General features: G+C 40.2%; 1 protein-coding gene across 1 annotated transcript; it reads left to right on the forward strand.

The window, feature by feature from the left end:
• The first annotated feature begins 1785 nt into the window (after nucleotides 1-1785).
• Nucleotides 1786-22557, forward strand: TRPV5 (transient receptor potential cation channel subfamily V member 5). Its single transcript, XM_051962388.1, has 15 exons — nucleotides 1786-1892; nucleotides 4904-5001; nucleotides 5174-5296; nucleotides 5873-6004; nucleotides 6379-6477; nucleotides 6897-7072; nucleotides 7437-7583; nucleotides 9899-10111; nucleotides 14227-14313; nucleotides 15110-15186; nucleotides 15439-15604; nucleotides 15841-15907; nucleotides 16806-17074; nucleotides 20521-20627; nucleotides 21604-22557. Exons 1-15 carry the CDS (start codon nucleotides 1786-1788, stop codon nucleotides 21905-21907), a joined length of 2172 nt encoding a protein of 723 aa, XP_051818348.1. The 3' UTR covers nucleotides 21908-22557.
• The last annotated feature ends 444 nt before the right edge of the window (nucleotides 22558-23001 follow it).

Raw genomic sequence — 23001 nt, forward strand, 5'->3', positions numbered from 1 at the left:
GTCAGGGAACCCCCATGATCCATCTGTTAAGAGCTAAAGTCTCTCAGGAACATCCTGGGGAGACTGGACCAGGAAGGTCCTCCTCAGAGCAACCAACAGGGATTCTCCTGGTCGTGGAGCCCTCCTTGAGTCATTATGTCCAATATTTGGCTGACTACCTTGAGTGCCCTTTCTCAGAGCAATCAGAAAGGACTCCTGATCACAAAGCCTTCTTTGGGACATGTCTTAGCTCTCTGCAACTCCCCTATTAAGCTCACAATTTTCAACCCAAAGTTCTATATTAACATCCAAATCAGAAGAACTCTGAAAGAGGGAGTCAAAAAAGCATGGGAGTCACCCCCAATTCTGCCATTCATTTAGATCACTTAACCTCTATGCCCTTGTTTTTACATTTAGAAAATTCGGTGAACGATTATCCCCAACCCCCAACTTCACATACCGTCTGCAGGATTGTTGTTAGAATAAAATTATAGATCTAACCATGCTTTGAAAAGGTCAAAAAGTTACGCACGTGCAAGGTGTTATTATGCTAAAATGACATAGGAGAATTTAACCTCAATCCCTTCTGATTTTGCCCTTAATTTCTTGCTTCTGGAGAACATCTTTCTCAGAGATCAAGTGCTAATGCAATAAAAAACAAGCATGGGGAAATTTGGAGATCGACCCTTGTTTAAATCCCAAGAAATATTTAACCTTCCTTGCCCTAAATGTTCCCTAATCCATAAAACAAGATGGATAAATTAATCTCTATTTTCTCTTCAAGCCCCATGCTTCTATTCCAATAGAATGTAAGCTCCTTGAGGACAGGCGCTCTCCCATTTCTGTCATCCCAGGCACCTAGCACAGCCTTGCATCCAGTGGGCCATTTATAAACAGCTGCTGAAATCTTTCTCTGACTCAGTCCCTACTGTCTGCCTTTGCCTGAACTTCTCGTCCTGTCCGGGTCTGTCCACGCTTTGGCAGGGAAAGGAGTGGGTGCCGTCTCCCTCTGATTCCAGGCGTGTGAAAGAACGATCTAGCCCAAGTCCTGCATTCAAAGGACTAGAGGATGAGGCAGGAAAGAAAAAAAGCCCAGGACCATAGGCTCAGATCTGGAAGGGATTTTAATGATTATCTAGTTTGATCCCCTCATTTTCCAGGAAACTCAAGCACAGACTGTTGAATTAACTTGTCTCAGATTGCATAGGTAAAGAGTAACAAAACCAGAGTTGAATTCAGACTCCAGAAAAAGAATGGGAAATAAGGGAGGAAAAGCAACTGGGAGTGGAGCAAAGTTGACATAGGAGGCAAGGGCAAAGGGGATGAGATGGGAGTGAAGATGATATGACGCAAGGGGTAGTTGGGTCAAATACTTCTGATGGTCCCTTCCCCTAGAGGCCTTTTCTTAGTCTTGTCTATCTTTCCTATTGCCTGTCCCTCACAACTACTTAGACTATGTCTGTCCCTCCCCATTATTACCCTCCCCCTATCCCATTCTTCCTATCCTAGCCTAGGTCCCACGGTCAGTACACCTGATCCCCTCCCTCTCCCTCCACAATTGCCTCAGGTATAGGGCTGGATTCTGGGCACTGGGGGCTCAGCCCTATAAAGAGCTCTAGCTCCTCCCTCCTCCTCTCCCCTGCTGTACAGCTGCAAGTCTCCTGAACTCATCCCATACAGGCTCCTGACCCTGTCGTGGGACCAGAAGCTCTGGTCCCCTCAGAGCCTCCCAGTCAATTCTCCCTAGGACATTCCTTTAAACGTTTGGTCCTGAGTGGAAGGAAGATGGGAGGTTCTTCATTCAAGATGGGGGGAACTTGGACTCACTTTAGGGAGATTCTCAGAACCTGGATGCTTAAGGAGCAGCTATGGACCCAGAGCCTGGATGAAGCTAACATGCTGCAGCAGAAGAGGTAAGATCCCCCGTGGTTTAGTCCTCTGCCAATCCACATCCCTGCTACTGCCTCAGCAGAGAAATCGGCTTCCTCCCCGTCACTGCCCTCCCACCTCTCTGGTTTGGCTGGTTCACTCCCCTCCTGCATTACCTGGAGTAGGAGAGGAGCTGCCTCCTGGGACAAGATTTCAGGTGTTTACTCAGCAGCAGGACTGCATTAGGGAAGGTTTTGAGTTCCAGAAAGAGCACAGGGCAGTGACCAGTGACCATTCTGATAACCTTCTTTGAAGTAAGGACTGAGGGGAGCCCAAGTGGGCCAGGCTGGGGAAAAGAAGGAAGAGAGGGGGACAGGGTATCTTGGAGGAGGCTATGCAACAAGTTCAGTGGGGGGAGGAGGGCAATGGTATGTATGGGATTGAGCAAGTGAGTGTGTGTGAAAGGGAGAGAACACATTGTCTCAAGGTCCAGAGTTGACCCTAGTTTGTCAATCTGTCTCCTGTGGAATGGGGGCTAGTAAAGACACAGATTTTCTAGTCATTTTATGTTAATCTGTAATGCAAAAGATCAATAAAGAGTCAGCGATTTGAGATTTCAGGATAATATTAAGCTAGGCTTTCATTGTCTGAGTCTTTTATTTGTTTCTAAAGGGATAGTAGCCCCTTGAATTTAGGCCGTGCCTTGTGATACAGGGATTTAGACAAATCTGTTACTTGGGAGGTTCCAGCCCACTGGCAGGGATTGGACCTTTCAATTCAGACTCAGTTCTGAGAATAAAGCTAAGAGCTCTAGCTTAGCTTTATATCTGTTCAGACTTATGGTGCTCTCAAATTGGAAGATGGAGAAACTGAGCTTCCAGGCTAGGGACTAGCCATTAGCAGGATTGTGGCTAAGGACTAAAGGGCTCCTTATTTCTAACCTAGGCTGTCAGGTAAAGAAGGAAGAGCCTGAACTGCTGAATCACAAAATTAGGAATGGGGGAAGGCATGAGGTGAGTGTTTTTTAAGTGGAAGAAGTGAAGTCCCATGATCTTCTGGATATCTGATCTCTGAGCCTTGATTTCCAGATATCTGGAGTCTCTCCAAGGCAGTTCTTGAGCCCTGAACTGTTGACTTTGAAAATGCCCTTTCCTCCTGGAAGCTGGCAAGCAGCAGCCACCTCATGCTGTGTAATCACCTAAGCGCCCCTCCTGCTGTCAGAGCCAGTGTTTGTCTTCGCAGCCCACCACTGTCTCACCTCATCTGATGGGGCAAGCTGTGGTCTTGTCTTGTTTGGCTCAAGTCAAGGCTGAGAGAGGAACAAACAAGTTTAAGAAGCACAGACTGGGAGAGAAAAGCTCACCTCTAACCACAGCCGGCTCTCCCTGTCACCAGCCCAGAGCCAGCCCCTAGAATTTAGAAAGGGAGTAGAAAAAGAGACAAGGTAGGATAAGAAAATTCCTGCTCTCAAGATATAAAAAATCCTTGAAGGAAGAAGAGAGACTGGAATCCGGGAGAAACAGAACTGGGTCAATAGTTAGTTATTCATTCAATCCTAATTTTTATTTTTAAAGACCAGACCTATTATTTCATTAGTACAGAAAAATTCTCAGTGACAACTGCTTGGAATGTAGTTCAGATTCTTTGTAAGTAGCCTGGGGGAACATTGTGAAGTTAAGTGACTTATTCAGGGTTCCAGTATTAGGTAAAGCTGCCTCACTATCCACCAGACAACACTGCTTCTGATTTAATAATAATATTAATAATAAATAATTATAATAGCTACGATTCTAAAGGGAATGGGCCAAATGACTGGTTCGCAGAATATTTGGGCTTGCTCGCTGCACATGCTCACACTCCTCAGGGCTGGGTTCTCATTGTCCAGTTATCTGTCACAATCATATAATGGTCTGTGGCAGATTGCAGAGTCAGAGGTTCCTAGATTTAAAGGCAGAAAGGACCTAGGGACCACCCAACCCAATTCCTCATTCTGTAGACAAAGAAAACTGAGATCTAGTGAGGTGAAATGACTTATTTGTCCCAAGGGAAATCGACTCCAAGGCAGGATTTGAACGCAGGTTCTCTGTTGTTGCTTCCAAGTCTTTGTGATCCCTTGTTTTTTTTTTTTTTTTTTTTTTTTTTTTTTTTTTTTTTTTTTTTTTTTTGGCAAAGATACTGGTTTCTAACTCCACCCAAAGGTTTTTGAGAGTTTCATCCTCGTCAGTCTTCCCAATTTCTATGTTTTTGTAGGTTTGTAGATACTCAGGTTTAGAAAGAAGCTCAGAGGTTATTTAGTATAACCTGGAGCTTGAATCTCTCCAGATTTGGCAATTAGGGTTACTCTGCAGCAGCATTCTTCTACATAATTTTGCAAAACATACTGCACGCTAGACAAAAGGCTTCTCTAGCCTGATAAGAACCTAACATGTAGACCTTTACTCCCCAGCCTTCAACTCACCCCTACTCCCAGACCACCTTTTTCTGAAAGTACTTCTCCTTTGTAGTTCTTAAGCACTTAATTTATTTTTCCTTTGTCTTCATATTTAGAAAGTCTTGGTCTTAATACAAACTGCATTCTCATTCTTAAAGTAAAAGCATTTCAGGCTTTTCCTGTCTACTTTGGTGACAGTCTGCTTCAGGAGGCTATTTTAGAGGTCCTTTCCAAAGAATGAGATTATATTAATTTAGCTAGCTCAGTAATAAATAAATGAATGAAAAACAAAATTTAAAGAAAAAATAAAACAAATAAAAAACAACAACTCACTTACATTGACTATATAACTTCTCACAGAAATAGTCTCTGGGTATACATGGGCACATCTATGTGTATGCATGTAAATGTGTGGGAAGGATTTACATCTTTCTATTCAGTCACCTCTCTCTAACTCTCTGACTCTGTTTCTCTTTCTCTGTCTCTTCATCTATCTCTCTATCTTGCTACATCTGTCTGTCTGTCTTTCTGATTATCTTTTTCTTAATTGTTCAACTTCCCTATTTCTCTCTGCCTGTCTCATTTTTTCCCTTCTTCCCCTTTTTGAAATCTCTCTTGCCTCAGGATCTGGGAGTCTCCCCTACTTAAGGCAGCCAAGGAGAATGATCTCTGCACCCTCAAGAAGTTGATTCTGGATGGTCCCTGTGATATTCATCAAAGAGGTGGGCAAGACGAAGGATGAAAAGGGGGCAGAAGAAATGGTTTTATTTGTTTATTTATTTTGCCTTGAGCTTTACAACCTTGTATACTCCTCCTAGTGACCCCACCCTGACAGCATGGGACCCTTCTCTAGGATATGTTTGACCTTCCTGTCTCTCCCCCACCTAACCCCAGGGGCCCTGGGGGAGACAGCACTACATATTGCTTCCCTTTATGACAACCTGGAGGCAGCCAAGTTGCTGATGGAAGTTGCTCCTGAACTGGTGAATGAACCAATGACCTCTGAACTGTATGCAGGTAAGAAGAAGGGGCGGAGCAAAGGAAACCTGTGAGGAGGGACTAGAAAGCTATGGGGAGAGAATGGGGGATTTATAAGGCATGGTATTGGCAGAGATTTAGACTTGTCCCTAAAAAAGGCCTCTGATGATTGGAATTGTTAGGAGTAGTGAAATACAGGAGTAGGAAAGAACCTGAGATTTGGAATCAGCCTCATGATTGTGGTGATTTCATGGTTTACCTCTCACTGCTTTCATCTCCAACTATCAGTTATCTTCCATTCCCTTCAGTTATTGCGGCTACATGTTGATGAGAGGTTGGGATAGGTCATGATTACATCCTCTTGGATCTCTCCCAAAGGTAATTCTCTCTATGATATAAGACGAAGAGATCTCATAGGTCAGAAATCAAGATAAGATAGTTGGTCTCATAAAGGTTTCCAGTGGAAGGGATAGATTGTCCTCATGACTAAAAGTGTCCCATATTATGTCTGAAAGTATCTCAGAGTAGAAATGGCCATTCATAGGAGTATCTTACTGGGAGGACAGTTCCAGACAGAGTCTCTCCCAAGGCTGATGAAATATTCTTGTTGCACAGGCCAAACAGCACTTCATATGGCTACTGTGAACCAAAATACAAACTTGGTGAGGGCCCTGCTGGCCCATGGAGCCAATGTTTCTGCCCGAGTTACTGGAAAAGCCTTTCATCAAAATAAACTCTTCTACTTTGGTAAGAGTCACGGCTAATGAAAGGAGGAAATCAAGGGAGTTGAGTAGGAAATGTGGAAGATATATTGGAGAAGAGGAAAATATGCTCATTATCCTTTTTTTCATAATCATTCTCTCCAGAGCCTAAGCTACATGACTGAAGAGTCCCTTTCTATCACACTGAATATAACCTCTGCTTTTCATTCTTCCTTTCCATACTACACCTCTGACTTCCATCAGATCCATTCTCTTATTGGTAGCTATGCATAGAGCAACAGACAGATATACAGAAAGGAGGCTCAAGCTGGCCCAAACCAGTTAGATACTTCTATTCATACCCATTCCCCTATCCCTGGTTTGACTAACAGCTTTATCATCTTTTTCCCTCCATCCTAGGGGAGCATCCTTTGTCCTTTGCTGCTTGTATGGGCAATGAGGAGATCGTCCGCCTACTTATTGAGTTTGGAGCCAACATCAGAGCCCAGGATCACTTGGGTAAGAGGTGCAGGTAGAAAATAAAGGCTGGGAGGAAAACCTATAGCTGGGGAAAGTATCTGTAGAGAACCATGGAGCCCATTTATTAGCACTTAAATCAGTGTCTGTAGGGACATAATAAATGTTTCCTTCACTTAACCACTGAGGAGCTACAGTGGATTTGGCATGAAAGGCTGGATGGGTTAAAAAAAGGCATTTAGGGATGCCATGTATAAAGGACATTTAGGCAACTCTCTGCTTCTACCAATCATGAAACTGAGGAAGAGAAACTTAAAATGACTTTGCAGGGCCACGTTTATGGTGAAAGAGCTGGACTTGATGAAGCAGGTTTCTCATCAATTCTGATTGTGAATCCACTTTTCTCCCACAGCAGTGGGAAGTGCAATGATTTTCCTAATGTCCCATATCTTCCCCACCAGGAAACACAGTGCTGCACATCCTAGTCCTGCAACCTGGCAAAAATCTTGCCTGCCAGATGTACAATGTATTGCTATCCTATGATAGCCATGGGAGTCATCTACAGCCACTTGAGCACATCTCTAACCACCAGGGCCTCACTCCCTTCAAGTTAGCTGGTGTGGAAGGCAATACTGTGGTGAGAAATAGGAATTCACCCCTAAACCTTGACCCTCACAAATGACTTTTCTCCTCAAACTGCTGTCTACTTTATTCCTAACCTTTTAATTTGAACCCTTAAACACTAATAACTTGAAGGTCACAAATCAGGGGGTCTGTCACAAACAAACCACTATCTTTCCATCCCTTCCTCTCCTTTGCTCTTTCAGAGATTTAGAGGGAATCTCTGGAGGGAAAAAGGAAAGGAATCCAAGATTTCTGTGTGAGTGAGAATCCTTTTACTCCCAGATTTCACTCCCACTGTCTTCCAAATGGCTCTCGATGTACTGTCCCTTCTGCTCTTTCTCCAAATCTGACCTCCATGCTATTCTTCCCCTTATAAGATGTTTCACCATCTGATGCAAAAGCGCAAATATATCCAATGGACACATGGCCCATTGTCCTCCACGTTGTATGATCTCACGGACATCGATTCCTGGGGAGATGAATTATCCTTCCTGGAACTTATTGTCTCCACCAAGAACCGTCAGGTAAGGGTTCAAATGTATGAGAATTGATGAATTGATGAATAATTGGTTGTAGAAATTGAGAGAGAAAGAAGAAGCAAAGACCACTGAAAGGTTGGAATCTGGATCACTGGTGATGTTGTTTACAGAGATAGGAAAGGCAGAAGAGTAGACTTTGGGCATTGTGGGGAAGAAGAAATGATAAGCTCCATCTTGGACATGCTAAATTTGAAACATTCAGGTGAAGATGTTAAATAGGCAGCTGGAATGCTAAATCTGTAATTCAGCAAATTGAAAATGGATTTGGAAATTCTCCAAAAAGAAATGACAGTTGTCTATTATTACTAATAATATTAGCAATTATTAAGGGAGACAGTAGCCAAGGACCAAACACCTACATTGAGGATGAAGAAAGAAAAATAAAAATCTCTCAAGGAACTAGAGATAAATCTGTAAAAGAAATAAGAGGAAATTATGACATATCAAACAAATCAAGAAAAGTACTTGGGAAAGGAAAAGTAAAAAAAAAATGGCAAATGGCATCAAATACTTCATAGAGGAGAGAACTCAAAAAAGGTTATGGAATTTGCCAATTAAGTGGGTCCCATTGGCAGTCACTGAACTAGTAGTTTCAAATGAATGAATGGTGGGGTGAGAAGTCAGACTGCAAATATTTGAAGAGTGAATGAGAGGAGCGCAGACTTTTCATAACATTTGACTACAAAAATATTCTTTTCTTTCAAAATATATTCTTTTACAAAAATAAATAAAGAGATGGGAAGGAGCTTGAAGGAATAAATAAATGTTACTAACAACATATTAGGACAGAGAAACCCTAATTAGAAATGATTTTAATACAGGTAAAAGTGAAAGAGGAATTAGAGGTGATGGAGCTGAGGGTCCTGGAGAGAGTGGGTAATTGATAGAACAAGACAGGAGAGAAAATTGAAGGGCCAGGATTGGATCAGATGGGATTTGTGGCTCTTAGAAAGGAGACAAGCTCTTAAAGGAGGATCTTAGTTAAATAGAAGGATGATTATCTTGATAAGTAGAATGGAGGTATATTAAACACTGAAGGAGCATGAAAAATATTTGATGTTAGACAATAAAAGAAATGTAATAGTGAATCAACTAGAAATATATAGAGATATTGTCTAAGAGGCTTCACTGAAGTTAAATAACATAAATTTGTGGAAGATTTTATGCATTTATAACATCTATAACAATTGCTAGCTGTGGGTGGGGAATTAAAAAAACGGGTCTTGTAATCTATCCAGGATTGGGGTAAGCATGATAACAGAGAAGGACTCCTAAGGTGCTGACCAGAATATTTGGAAAGAGTGTGGTCCATCCTGGGTCATAAGGTAAATTAAACTGGGAAGGAATTGATAGACTGAAAGAATAGGAGAAGTTGAGGCAGTAAGGCTTGGTACAGGAGAATAATTTTGAGATAACCTTTCAAAAGGTGCAAGAATGTGAGAATTGAAGGATAGAATGCTAGGTTAAGAAAAAAAGATCTCAAGAGTCCCATTTCTCTTAAATGTGAGTGAAAAAGTCCAGGATGTGATAGTGATTATAGATGTCTAAAGTAGAATGGCAATGAAGACCATGAGAGTTAAAGAAATTTAAAAAAAGAAGCCCAAGAGCTATAGAAATCATCACCATAGATTTTGAAGTAATCAAGGGTGGTGAGAAACCTCAAGAAGTTCAGTGGATGATCAGTAAAATGATGTTGGGAGTATAGTGTAAGTTGACATGGTTGTTTATGTGGTCAGCCATCTGTTTACACTACCCTCCCCATATCCTCATCCCTTGTCATGGTATTTTCTTCCCTTCCTTGATTCTGTAGCCTGTGATTTAACACTGTGCTCTATGTACCAGGTGGTGTGGTGAATAGAATACTGAATCTGGAATCAGGGCATCCTGAGTTCAGATCCTCCTTCAGACACTTAGTAGCTGACGGACCCTGGCTAATTATCATAAAACTTAGTTTCCTCACTTATGAAATAGGGTTGTAGAGAGAACCACATGAAATACATATATGAAACACTTTACAAACTTTAAATTGTCTTATAAATGGGATTTTATTATTGTTATTATCCTTTCTGCGATTTTGCTAATTGAGTTGACATAAGAATATTTACAAAGCAATACATCAATGAATGTAAATGAATAAGGTGAAAACTGAGTATATATTTGTGTGAAGGAAATGAAATAAAGGAGAAAAAAGTTAGATGGAACTTTTGAGTAGGGTTTGGCAAGAATGAGCCTTATGCTCTGTTGTTAGTATCCTCCCCCATCTACAGTTGAATCAGTGGCCATCTGCTCCTTCTTACCAGGCCCGCCAGATCCTAGACCAGACTCCTGTGAAGGAACTGGTGAACCTTAAGTGGAACAGGTTTGGGAGACCATACTTCTACATTCTGGGTGCCATTTATGTTCTCTACATGATTTGCTTCACCATGTGTTGTGTTTACCGTCCTCTCAAGCCTCGAAATGACAACCAAACCAGTTCGCGAGACATGACTCTCTTCAAAGAAAAATGTCTTCAGGTACCTGTCCCTGGGAGAGGGATGGAGAGATGAGGAAAGAAGGTTAGGATGCTAAAGATAAAAAAAATGAAGTGGCCCAAAAAGTTAGGTCCAATATTCATTCCTCTAGTAGGTAATGGAGGCCCAGGGGTCACTTTTGACAATGACTCCAAAATAGCAAAAGAAAGAGGAACTGGAAGTGGTGAAAATGAAGGTCCTAGAGAGAGGGGATAATTAATGGAACTAAGCCAGAGAAAAATTGGAGGGTCGGGATTGGATAAGATCAAATGGGATTTGTGATTCTTAAGAATTTGTTAAAGGATAGCTTTAATTAAATAGAAGGATGACTAGCTTAATACATTTGAGGGAGAAAGATTTCTGGAAGAAAGAATTTTGAGTATATGTCTGTCTGATAGTCCCAGATCGATTATTCTGATATTTCTGAAAGTCTTTATTTTCACATCCTCACCAGCTTCATAATCAAGAACCACTGACATTGAGACATGGTAGTCATGGAAATAGAATGGACTTCTGGTCCATTCTACAGATCATCTTACAGATCATCTTTTGTTTGATGTATTTCTTCAGTGGATAGAACACTGGACCGGGAGGCAGTAGCATCTAAGTTCAAATCCAGCCTCAGACATTTTCTGGCTCTGTGTGCCCTCTGACCCTGATCACTTAACTTCTGTGTGCCTCAGTTTCTTCACCTGTTCTATGAAGTGCTATCATAATAGCACCTACTTGTTGTTTGGGAGGATCAAATGAGCTAGTATTTATAAAGAGCTTAGGATAGTGCCTGGCACATAAGAGGCATTTAATAAAAGGATTGTTCCCCTCCCTTTGTTCTGTCCTGTAGTGGGTATATGGTAATGGTTTTGAAACCCCAATACTAAGGTCTGAGTCCAATTATTATCCACCCATCCCACCTAGAATAAATCACTTAGCTCCCCCAAAACTTTGATGTTCTTTTCTTAGAGATAGGAGTAATAGTAATGAAATTTAATAGGACTTTTGGGAAGATCTCATGAGATAATAGATATGAAAACACTTATGGTTCCAAATTACTATGCAAAATATATTAAACTTGTATGCTCTTGGGCTGCTTTAGCTTAGTCTTCATGACCCCATTTGGGTTTTCCTGGTAAAGATCTTGAAGGAATTTGCTATTTTCTTCAGCTCATTTCACAAATAAGGAAAAATGAGGCAAAACAGGTTAAATAATTTGCTTAGAATCACACAGCTAGTAAGTGTCTGAGGCTGAACTTGAACTCAGGAAGATGTCTTCCTAATTACATACCCACTATTCCATCTATTGCACCACTTACCTGTTCTACATATATGTTTGCACACACTTTAAGGAGAATGAATCCTTTGTGATGTCAGAAGGGAACTCTGTTGTTTCAAGGGAGGGAGATTCTGTTTAGACATGCTTGAATATACTTCTGATGTGTCTAGTCAACACAAAGATACCCTATAATCTTTCATTCATTCCTGCATATACTGTCAACATGAGCTCAATGGCAATAACTTTTCACCTGTCAGACCACCTGTCATTGTGAGGGACTTCTGTGGATAGAAATTTGGATACAATGACCTTTAAAGTCCCTTGCAATACTAAGATTCTATGGTTCTGTGATTGTATGTCCTCCCTACATAGGAATCTTCGAGAAAAAGAGAATGGGATGGAATAGAAGAGACAGAGAGAATGAAAGTGTTAGCTAGATTGAAACAATTGGTAATGTCTGTATAAGAACATGTGATGTGTCCCTTCCCAATGACCATATGCCTAATATCTCATGTTGATGTTTGAGTGTATGCTAAATGATTATAGCTAATTTTTAAAGGTGTGTCAATAGTTAAAAAAAAAAAGAGAGAGAGAGAGAGAGATTACTTCCAAAAAGAGAACATAGATTCTTTGTAAATACTTTAAGTACTGAAAGAACTATGAATCAAAAGTAGTTAGATACACATTGATAGGAAAATCAGGGAGAGACTTGTTTTCACATATTCAAAATAATTTATCAACTTTGTGTCTCTATAATTATTTTTCTAGATAACTATAGTTGGTATTATTTCTTATTTATCTCAGATTTGCCCTCAAGTAGCTTTGATTACTTTTCAGGAAGGCTGGCCTGAGAGCAAATGATTTATTATATGAGAGGACAAGGACTGAAGCTGTCACAAAACAGATCCCCAAGTAGAGAGAGACAGGAATAGATGGTTAAGGAGAAGGGGTGCTGAAAATGAAGAGAATAGGAGATGAAGTTGCTGGACTGATACATGGAACAAGTTGAATGAAGGCATAGGGAAGAGTTTATGTCTATGTACTGAATGTTCTCCATCTTTCTATATTTTTAGATTTCTTGGGAGAATATGTTCTGGTTTTGGTGTATAAATAGCTGTGGACAAAGACCTGATTCCTAAGAAAGTGACACAATCTTTCAGTGGATCTCATCTCATTATTTTTTGGTCTTTGGGAAACAGGACTGACTATTATCAGACATATTTCCTTAACAAAAACATCTGGAACTATCTATATGGATCCCCTTCTTTTCCTCTGTTCTGAAAAGGAATAATTAGAATTCCAAATGGACTCTTTGTTTTTCTCCTTCTCTAGCCCTTCCCTTCCAAGACCCTCCCCTAAACATCTTTCTTCTCTAGCCTTCATCTGTTCCTCTTTCCTCTCAGGGATGGGTAAAAACCTGCAAATCAGGCAGAATCAAGGGAGGGCAAAAGGAAACAATGGTAATATTCTTAAAGGCTATGGGACTCTTTTTTATAGCTATAACTTCAGGAAAACAGTTTTTCCTTTATTTTATACAACCTCCTCTGGCCCTCTTCTTTAGTAAACAAGTTAATATGACAGTGATTCTTAAGTTAGTTGCCTTTGAGTCCTAGGGAATTAAATCTTTCATTAGATTTTATATACATACATACATATATATATATATATATATATATATATATATATATATATATATTATACGTAATACTTCATTAAAGACATAGAGGTGGTATTGAGTCTAACTCTAGGTGGTTTCTTAGGCTTTCATTTGATTCGACATATCTCTATCTTAGATACCAAAGTCCATCCCATCCATTTCATGGTTCAGATTTATACTTTTTCTGACATATGATAAGTCTGCATTATCTTTTCAGTCTTATTATTTGTCTACTTCATTCAGGAAGAAATTGTTAGCCTGTATCTCCAGAATCTCCAAGTTTTTCATAGTATGCTAGAATGTCAGGGTTGGGAGAAACTTCAGATGTCATCTACTATAAGCCCAACCCAAAATTAGAATAAATGCTTTCTGCTTTTTTTCTGCAGCACCTTTGAGAAATAGTCATTCAACCATCTGGTCTTTGGCAGGAGGAAAGACAAGGACATTTCTTATAAAAATGGCAAAGTATTCAAGAACCCTATTCAAAGTTCAAAATCTTTTTACATTTATATTTATTATCACTCTAAGTAATGAATTTGTAATCCTTCCAGAGTTAGTTAGAGAGACCAGGAACAGTTTTCTTCCTCATTAAAAATCATTTGATTTTCTCCTAAGTGACCCACATACCACTACTACCAAATGCATTCCCAATCCCAGGTCCAAAAGCTCTGCTGCTCATTTCTTCCCCTGCACTTTGTTTTGTCCCTTCACTATACTAGGAGTCAAACTCCAACTTATCCATCGTCTGACTTGGGGTCCCTTCCTCACCCAGGATTAGCTTGTATTCTCACTTGGGACTCACTCAGAGAGAAAATCGAGATCCTCATCTTCTCATCCAAGCCCTAAGAAGCTTTGTTTGTGTCTGACCAGTGTTCATAGTTTGCGGTTCACAGTTGGCATGTGGTTAGGCTGGTCTCTGCTCATAACAGGATCATGGATACTCAAACCTATTTGATGTAAAAAAAAAATTAATGACAATGAACTTGGTTAGGAATAGCTCAGTCATTATCTTTAAACACTTGCTTACATAAAATATATAGCATATAAAATCCTTCCCACAAAGATAATCAAACAGGCATAAAAAATTGAGGATGGTTGGGAGAGGTTCTGGGTTAGTATGCTGTAATTTTCATCACAGAAAGAGATCACTTCCCACTTTGCATCCAACTTTTAACCCTGATTTCCCTGCAGGAATCCTATGTGACTTCTGAGGATTATATTCGGCTGGTTGGGGAGCTGATGTCTGTCATTGGAGCTGTGGCCATTTTACTCTCAGAGGTAGGTTGTCGGCAGAGGATGGCTTAGTTCCTCAGATGAAAGGATCGTAGTTGGGCCAGGTCTCCCACAATGAGCCCCAGAAGTCTTGTAGGCTTCCTTGTGCTCTATCCCAATTTCTGATTCATTATGATCTTTTACCCCCAGACAAGAAAAGGTAGGGGATGAGGACAAAACAGTGCCAAATATTAAGTGAGGGCAAGGAAAGGGTAGGACTTGCCCCTTTCTTTCTTGAACTAGGAGCCCCCTCTATAGAGATAAACTGGCTAGAAGGTGAGATTTATGGCATCACCACAGGATCATGTCTAGCAGCACTAAAAGGTTATCCTAACCATTTGTTCTGGACAAGTGATGGCATTAATGTCAGGAGAGCCAGATTTGAGCCCCCAGTAACAGAGGATGTGCTATAGGACTGAATGTGCAGGTAGATTCCAAGGGAAGGTGAATCTGAGGAAATTTCCCTACCACTCCCACCCTCCTTTACATCCATTATTTTGATTCTTGGGAATCAGAAAAGAGGATTCTTCATCCTCTTTTGATTCCTTCTTCATTTTCTGCCTCTAAGTAGCATTCCCATTTCTTTCTTGGATTCCTTCCCTGGCAGTGGAAGCAAAGTTAGATTCTAAGCAGACAGACATGAGGGCTCTCTCCAGTACCCTGAGGCTTATTCAGAAAATAAGCTATAGGGAGTGGGAGGGAAGAAGGGAAAACTGGCAGAAGCCCTTCCCCACTCTCCAATGGAATTGTGGAAACCTTAAAGGAACTGTCCCTTTTGCTATGATCAATATCTTTTCCTCAGATTCCGGACATCTTCAGAGTTGGGTTTGCTCGATACTTTGGACGCACCATCCTTGGGGGACCTTTCCATGTCATCATGTGAGTCCCTTCTCTCTCCCTCCCTCGCTTGGAATCCATCCAGGCTAATGGTGCTGTATTCTTGGTCTCAGCTAACCTCCAATTTGAGGAATTCCACTGCTAGAGAATTTATGTGAGGCTACCCGGGTACCCAAATTTGAATGTATGAGTGTGTGAGTCTGTGTGAACGGTGGGGGTCTCATACAAATTGCACAGTCTATCAGCCCAGCCCTTCACGTGTGCTCCATGTTTTTCTTCCTCCTTTTCCCCAAGTATCATCTATGCCGGCTTGGTGCTGGTAACCATGGTGATGCGGCTCACCAGCACATCCGGGGAGGTGGTGCCCATGTCTTTTGCCCTGGTGCTTGGCTGGTGCAATGTGATGTACTTCGCCCGAGGATTCCAGATGCTGGGCCCCTTCACCATCATGATCCAGAAGGTCAGTCAGTGTTCCCCGCTCCAAGTTCTGGTATGGACTGCTTCTCCTTGCTTAAACCATTCCAAAGAAGCAGAGCGAGTGGTGGAGGGGATTCGGAGAAAGGGCATGTTAAAGAAGCTAAATTATTCTGGGGGCTGTGGATCTCTAGGAATACGCTCACTCTGTTGGGAGGGGGGCAGGAAGGAACAACTATTGGGAAATGACTTAGTTCTTCGTTCTCTTCTTCACCCCTGCAGATGTTTTTCGGGGATCTATTACGATTTTGCTGGCTGATGGCTGTGGTCATCCTGGGCTTTGCTTCTGGTAATGTCCCTTTCTTCCAACCCACTAATAATTTCTGGTCTATCCCATCCCATTTTGATATCTGTAAACACACACTTGCCCCACAAATGCACAAATAAAAGTATGAAGTGAAAAGAGGAAAGGTATGATACCCAAAAGTACACAATCAATCCAATCATTTATTTATACAACAGTGTCATTTTCACTTCTTCAGATCCTTAATATGTGAACCTTAGTGCCTGGGCAGCTAGATGGTGCAGTGGATAGAGAACCCACCCTGAAGTCAGGAGGACCTGAGTTTTTTTTTTTTTTTTCATTTTAGCTATTTTACTCTGTCATGTTCCCCCACCCCCACAATTTGAATATTGAGCTTATTGAGGTTAGGATCTTCATTTTTAACTTTCTTTGCTTTCCCAGTGTTTAGCATAGTTCCTAATACACAGTTAACACAAAATAAACACTGATTGAATAGGGCATATCTGAGGGGAGAGGAGGACATAGATCATGTTAGTGGCACTCTAAATCAATTAATAAATAAGTATTCATTAAAGGCTTAGTCCATGTCAGAAACTATTCTAAGTGCTAAGGAAACAAGAAGAAAAATGGAACAGTTTCTACCCTTAACACTTCTTAGTTAGACACCTTGAGTAAGTCACTTAACTTCAATTCCCTCAGGGGAAAAAAAAAGAACCTAGTGCCAAATGATTGTATTGTATCATATCACAAGTCTGGACCATGTCAACCCTAATATTAACATAGTCATTAGTATCAAATGTGGGGTACCTCATTAGAGTCATGGAAAGTCTCAACATAACTATCTCTATCATTAGCCATTAGCCATAGGGAGTATGCTAACCCCAGGCCTGTGATTATTATGGTAACCATCTTCTTCCCCACCCTTTTCCCTTGGGTGGAGCAGCGTTTTATATCATCTTTCAGACGGAGAATCCAAACCAGCTGGGCCAATTCTTCAGTTATCCTATGTCATTATTCACCACCTTTGAGCTCTTCCTTACAATTATTGATGGTCCTGCCAACTATGATGTGGATCTGCCCTTCATGTACAGTGTGGTCTACTTTGCCTTTGCCATCATCGCCGCCCTCCTGATGCTCAACCTCTTCATTGCTATGATGGGAGATACTCACTGGCGGGTGGCCCATGAGCGGGATGAGCTCTGGAGAGCCCAGGTGAGTCCCCTCAGGGTAAATCATAACAGCAAGAAGTACTTGGTTGATGGAGAACATTGAGGGGAGAGTGATATCTTATAACTTAGAGATATCTTAGTCATGGTGGTGATATGCTAAAGGGGTTGTGAAGGACCTGGAGAGAATTTGAAAGTTGATAACCTCTGAGATTATCCCAGATTTGCCCTGTATATTTCTTGTACAAACGGGTTTTATTTTCCTTTTTAGCTATTTTACTCTGTCATGTTCCCCCACCCCTACAATTTGAATATTGAGTTTATTGAGGGTAAGATCTTCATTTTTATCTTTCTTTGCTTTCCCAGTGTTTAGCATAGTTCCTGATACACAGTTAACACAAAATAAATGCTGACTGAATAGGACATATCTGAGGGGAGAGGAGGACATAGATCATGTTAGTGGCACTCTAAATCAATTAATAAATAAGTATTCATTAAGGGCTTAGTCCATGTCAGAAACTATTCTAAGTGCTAAGGAAACAAAAAGAAAAATGGAACAATTTCTACCCTTAATAAGAGCAAACACTTGTATAGTGCTTACTTAATATATATCATTGCTATGCTAAGCACTTTTCAGTAAAGGATCTTACGTTTTAATAGGGGTGATAACATATATCTGTATCTTCACACACATATGCACACATGTATGTGTGTGTATGGAAGAGAGAGAGAGGAAGAGAGAAAGAGAGAAAAAGGAGGACGAGGAGTAGGAAGTAAAAAAAATAAGGAGGAAGAAGAAAAGGAAAAATAGAAGGAGAGGTGAGATTGGAGAGAGGAGGGATGGAGAGAAAGAGAGAACAGAAAGAAGAGAAATGGAGGGAGGATGAGAAAGAAGATGGATAAATACACATAAATATAAAATAAATGTTAGGTCTTTTTTGGGAGAGAGCATATTAACAGGAGATCTGTAAAAGGGGGAGTTTTACTATTGTGCTTTCAATATGATTGATTGTTAGTTACTTAGGATTCTATGTATTATTTTAAACTGGTTTCTAGATTAACCCAATGTAAGGATCAAAAAAGGAATTCCTAAGTTCCCATAGCATCTCAAAGCCAGAGTAGGACCAAACATTTTGAACACTTTTGTATCAAGCAAAATATTTGACACCTCCCTACTGAAAAAGGAATATTGCTTATAAAATTTATCAAATAAGCCTAGATTGTGTAAGGGGTAAGAAAAAAAAGAAGAGGGCAGGAGGTGAAAAAGAAACAAGGAAAGAGATAAGAAATGGGAGACCAGCATAACTAATTATTTTTTCTTTTAAAATCTTTTCTTTTCCTGTCCTTGAATTTGTCTTTCTAGTAGAAGTATAGAATAGGGTGGAGCAGATATGTATTTGTGTATTTCTCACCATTTTCCCTAAGTCCATATTTGTTTCAATTATAGAATCTTAAAGTTGGAAGTAACCTAAAGAGTAATCTAATCCAACCTCTTTCTTAAAGAAGGAATAATTTTTATAGTCATCCAGTCTCTGCTTAAATATATCTGCTGATGAATTTGAGCCTTTTTAGTCTGTGACTAGACAGATTTAGTTAGTAGAAAGTTTCTTTTTCCTTATGTGTAGCTAAAATCTTCCTCTTTATAACTTGCAACACTCACTTCTTCTATTTCTGTCTCCTGGCGTAAGCCCAAAACAATGCTTCTCTCTTCCATAGATAAGCCTTAAATTTTTTAAAGATCCTAACTATATTTGTTGTCCTTTTCCATTAGAATATGAGATATTGAAGGCAGTTACTGCCTTTCTTGTTTTAATTGTATTTGTATTTCTTGTGTCTAATATTACCATATTATAATAATAATATAATATACACTTGGAAAAATCACTCTATATTCAGGTCAGTGGCACAGTGGATAGAGTGCCAGCCTGGAGTCAGGAAGGCTCATCTTCCTCAGGTCTAGCCTCAGATACTTATTAGCCATGTGACCCTGGGCAAATCTTAATTTAACCCTGTTTGCCTTGGTTTCCTCACCAATAAAATGAGCTGAGAAGGAAATGGTAGACCATTCCGGTATCTTTGTCATGAAAAACTTCAAATGGGGTTGGGACACCATTGAAATGACACAACAACATTAAAGCTAAATATTTTTATTTTGTTCAGTCATTCCCTGCTGATATTTTACAGAACCCTCACTATACAGATTGCCTTCATCTAGGTGGTGTTCCTATCAAATAATTCCATCAAGATCAGAACAAAATAATTCAGGTATCATCTGATCAGAAGAGACTGTAGTGAGATTATATGTATTGTTGTAGTAGATTAATAGATGACTTTCACTAATACTCTACTTCTATTAATGTAGCCTAAGACTTTATCATCTTTTTTCATAGGTATTATCACACTCTTGACTTTTAGCTACATAGAATCACCAAATGTTTATCACAACCACAGTCCATAGAAGTCTCCATTTCTTGTAACCATGCAATTGGATTTTACAGGTCTTTGTTAATCTTATGGTTTCAAACTATTGAGAATCTCAAATAAATAAGAACACACACACACACACACACACACACACAGAGAGAGAGAGAGAGAGAGAGAGAGAGAAATTAAAAGAACCCATGGTACTTGATTTGATGTTAAAAGATCCAGGTTTAAATATCATACCTTCCACTTATATGACCTCATTGCCACAGGACCCAGCTGGCCCAGAGGAAAAAGTGAGTCTTGTGATTCCTTGCCTTACTTAAATCCAATTTACTTGAAAATGATGACATCATCTTCCCAATGTCAGGGATCACTTCAAGAACAAAGAACAACAGTGGATAAAATAACAGGGTTTGACTAGATGATCTCTAAGGTTCTTTTTAGTTCTGAATCTATGAACTTATTACCCTAAAGATCATCCTGATCAACTCATAACCCATATGACAGCTGAGGAAAACAAAGGTTCAGTTTTCTTTCTCTTAAATTTGTTGTCTTTTCCAACTTTTTGATATTTGTAAATTAAAAAAAAAATCTAATCCATTGCTACTGTTGAATAGAATAAAGACAACTGTAACAACTTTCTTCCAGATTAACATAGAGACATTAGTCAATATTTTGTTAATTTAAGATTTAGATGTCCAACCAACTATAAATTCAATAGATAACATTTCTAACTAGTTCACATTTAATCATTTCATGCATAAGGATTCATTTAAATTCTTTGCTGAAATTAAGTATATTATAATTACATAAGTCACTTCTCTAAACATACCTAAAAGCATGTAAAATATGGAATGGGTTTTTTACTAGTGGATTTTTATTGAAGTCTAATGATCACCAAATTTTCTTTTAAATAGGTGTGATTTATTTTCTCTCTTTCTCCTATTTCTGGATATCCATCTGTATGAAATTTTATTTGTTCCCATTTCATCTTTACTGCTATATTTTGTATGATATTTAGTCTATTTTTGATAATTTTCTTCCCTCCCCAATTTCCCCACACAGGTTGTGGCCACCACAGTAATGTTGGAGAGAAAGCTACCACGCTGCCTATGGCCTCGCTCAGGGATCTGTGGGAGAGAATTTGGTCTTGGAGATCGATGGTTCTTGCGGTGAGTGGGCGTGTGTGTGGTAACCTTATATCCACATAGGATATGTGAGCATCTTTCCCAAAAGTCTTACCTTCTGATCATCCACTTCCTTTTATGAGATTTCCTCCTGGGTCCACTAGGGGGAGAAGTCATTCTATAAAGTTGGGGTTCTGAAGTCTTAGGAGGGGGGTGGTTTAGGGATAATGTCTGGTTAGTATGTGAGTGAGGACTATATGAGCAAATCTGTGTATTTACATATCTTTGCAACTGTGTGTACCACTCACTTTCTATTAATTCACATTCCTATTTGATCTAGGGTTTATGGTCCCTAATTAAAACTGAGCACTCAATAATACTCTGCTGGGTTGACTACCGCATCTGTACATCTAGACTCTCTTTTTTTGGGGGGGGGAGTGCTGAAGCAACTGGAGTTAAGTGACTTGCCCAGGGTCACACAGCCAGAAAATGTTAAGTATCTGAGGTCAGATTTGAACTCAGGTCCTCCTGACTTCAGGGCTGGTACTCTATCCACTGTGCCACCTAGCTTCCTCCATATCTAGACTCTTTTTTTTGTAATTATTATTACTATTATTTTATTTATTTTTTGCTGAGGCAATTGGGGTTAAGTGACTTGTCCAGGGTCACACAGCTAGGATGGGTCAGGTGTCTAAGACCAGATTTGAACTCTGGTCCTCCTGACCTCATCTAGACTCTTAAACTTGTTTTTCTTTCAATTTCCTAACCCTCCTGTCTTCCACCCTTCTTTCCAATTCTTTCCAGTCTCCCTCCCCCATAATCCCTTTCTTCACTCTTATTTCCAATCTATTTTCCTTTCATTCTAATGGTTTCTTATGCTGCTATTTCTCACTAATCCTAGTCTTCAGTCTTACTCATTCTATACTCCTCCCTATCCCCTCTTCTACCTCATAGCACTTCTCTTTAACCCTCACAAGCCTGCTATGCTATGACCATATTCTTTCTATTTATTCCCTTGCAGGGTTGAAGATTTTCAGGAGCACAATCCTCTTCGTGTGCTCCGATATGTAGAAGCCCTCAAGTCATCTGACCAAGATGAATCAGAACAAGAACAGCTATCTGAGAAGCTACAATCCAAGCAGAAGTGTAAAACCCTGGGGAAGGCCTCATTAGCAGCCCCAACACCCTCTTTATCCCGAACTACATCTCAGAGCAGCTCCAGTCACTGGGGCTGGGAGGTTGTTCGCCGAAACACCTTGGGCCATGTGAACCATGGTCTGGATTTGAGAGATGGGGATGAGGAGGAGAAAGTCTACCACGTATGACTCAGACATACTTGACTCTTGACCTTCTGACACTGGAGGAAGAAAAATGTTTATCCTAATGTGACTAATCGTGACTCCCAAGTCACTATTGGAATGTGGGTCATCCAGCCCATTCAATAATTTATCCCACTCTGACAGTGTAGAGTGGTGGTCATTCTGTCCACAAATCCTCATGCCCTAGCAAAGGAATAAGGATTGGGTCAAATGCTCTTTTAATTCCAAGTCTGCCATGGCAGAGGAATGGGGTACTAAAGTTTATGATTAGCCATGATGAAGGAAGCTCTGACAATATCTGGGACTCGATCTTCCAGACTTCCTCCCCTTAGCCACTCTGGGCTCTGATGGAGTATGGAAGCAGAATAAATCAGCTAGGCTCCATGGAACTGAATGTGAGCAGAGCCAGGCATAGATTTGTAGCTCTTCCTCCTCTTCTTTATATTTATCCATATCCTTATCAAGCACATATGCACTATTTCCTACTCTAATAGGGCTTCTAACTTATAATGGGGAGGAGTGGTCCCTCTTCTACACTCATTAGCATTTCAGAAGTGTGACTGAGTATTTGTATCTTTGCACAGAATGTGAATCCATAAAAATGTGTAACTGGTGTCTATATCTGGTCTTTTCTGATTAGTTTCCTTCGAATTAGCTCATTTCTTGTGGGAGGATGACATTCTCTGTGGACTTTACCTTTGTGGGAAAACAGGTAGTTTCTACTCTGGTAAAATGGACTAATATACTTTATATCCCATCTTCACTTTCTATTTTGCTTCTTTCTGAAAGCAAAATGGCACTGACATCATGGGAATACCCTTGGATGACTTCTAGTCCAACAGCCCCTCACTTGCATTTTGATCCATAGCAGGGATTTGGTTCTGAGAATGGAAAGAAAAAAGAACTATGGGATTAGGGAGGGAGTCCAGTTATGGTGCAGGGAATGGGGGCTTTCTTTGCTAAGGAACTCACTATATCTTTAAGATTTACAAATGGTGGACTATCTCATTTAGTCCTCACAAAATCCTGGCAGATAGGTGGTATCTCCCCCATTTTACAGAAGAGGAAACTGAGATTGAGAGACACTGACTTGTTCTAAG

This window comes from Antechinus flavipes, chromosome 5 (assembly GCF_016432865.1).
Source record: "Antechinus flavipes isolate AdamAnt ecotype Samford, QLD, Australia chromosome 5, AdamAnt_v2, whole genome shotgun sequence".
In the NCBI taxonomy this organism is placed as follows: Eukaryota; Metazoa; Chordata; class Mammalia; order Dasyuromorphia; family Dasyuridae; genus Antechinus; species Antechinus flavipes.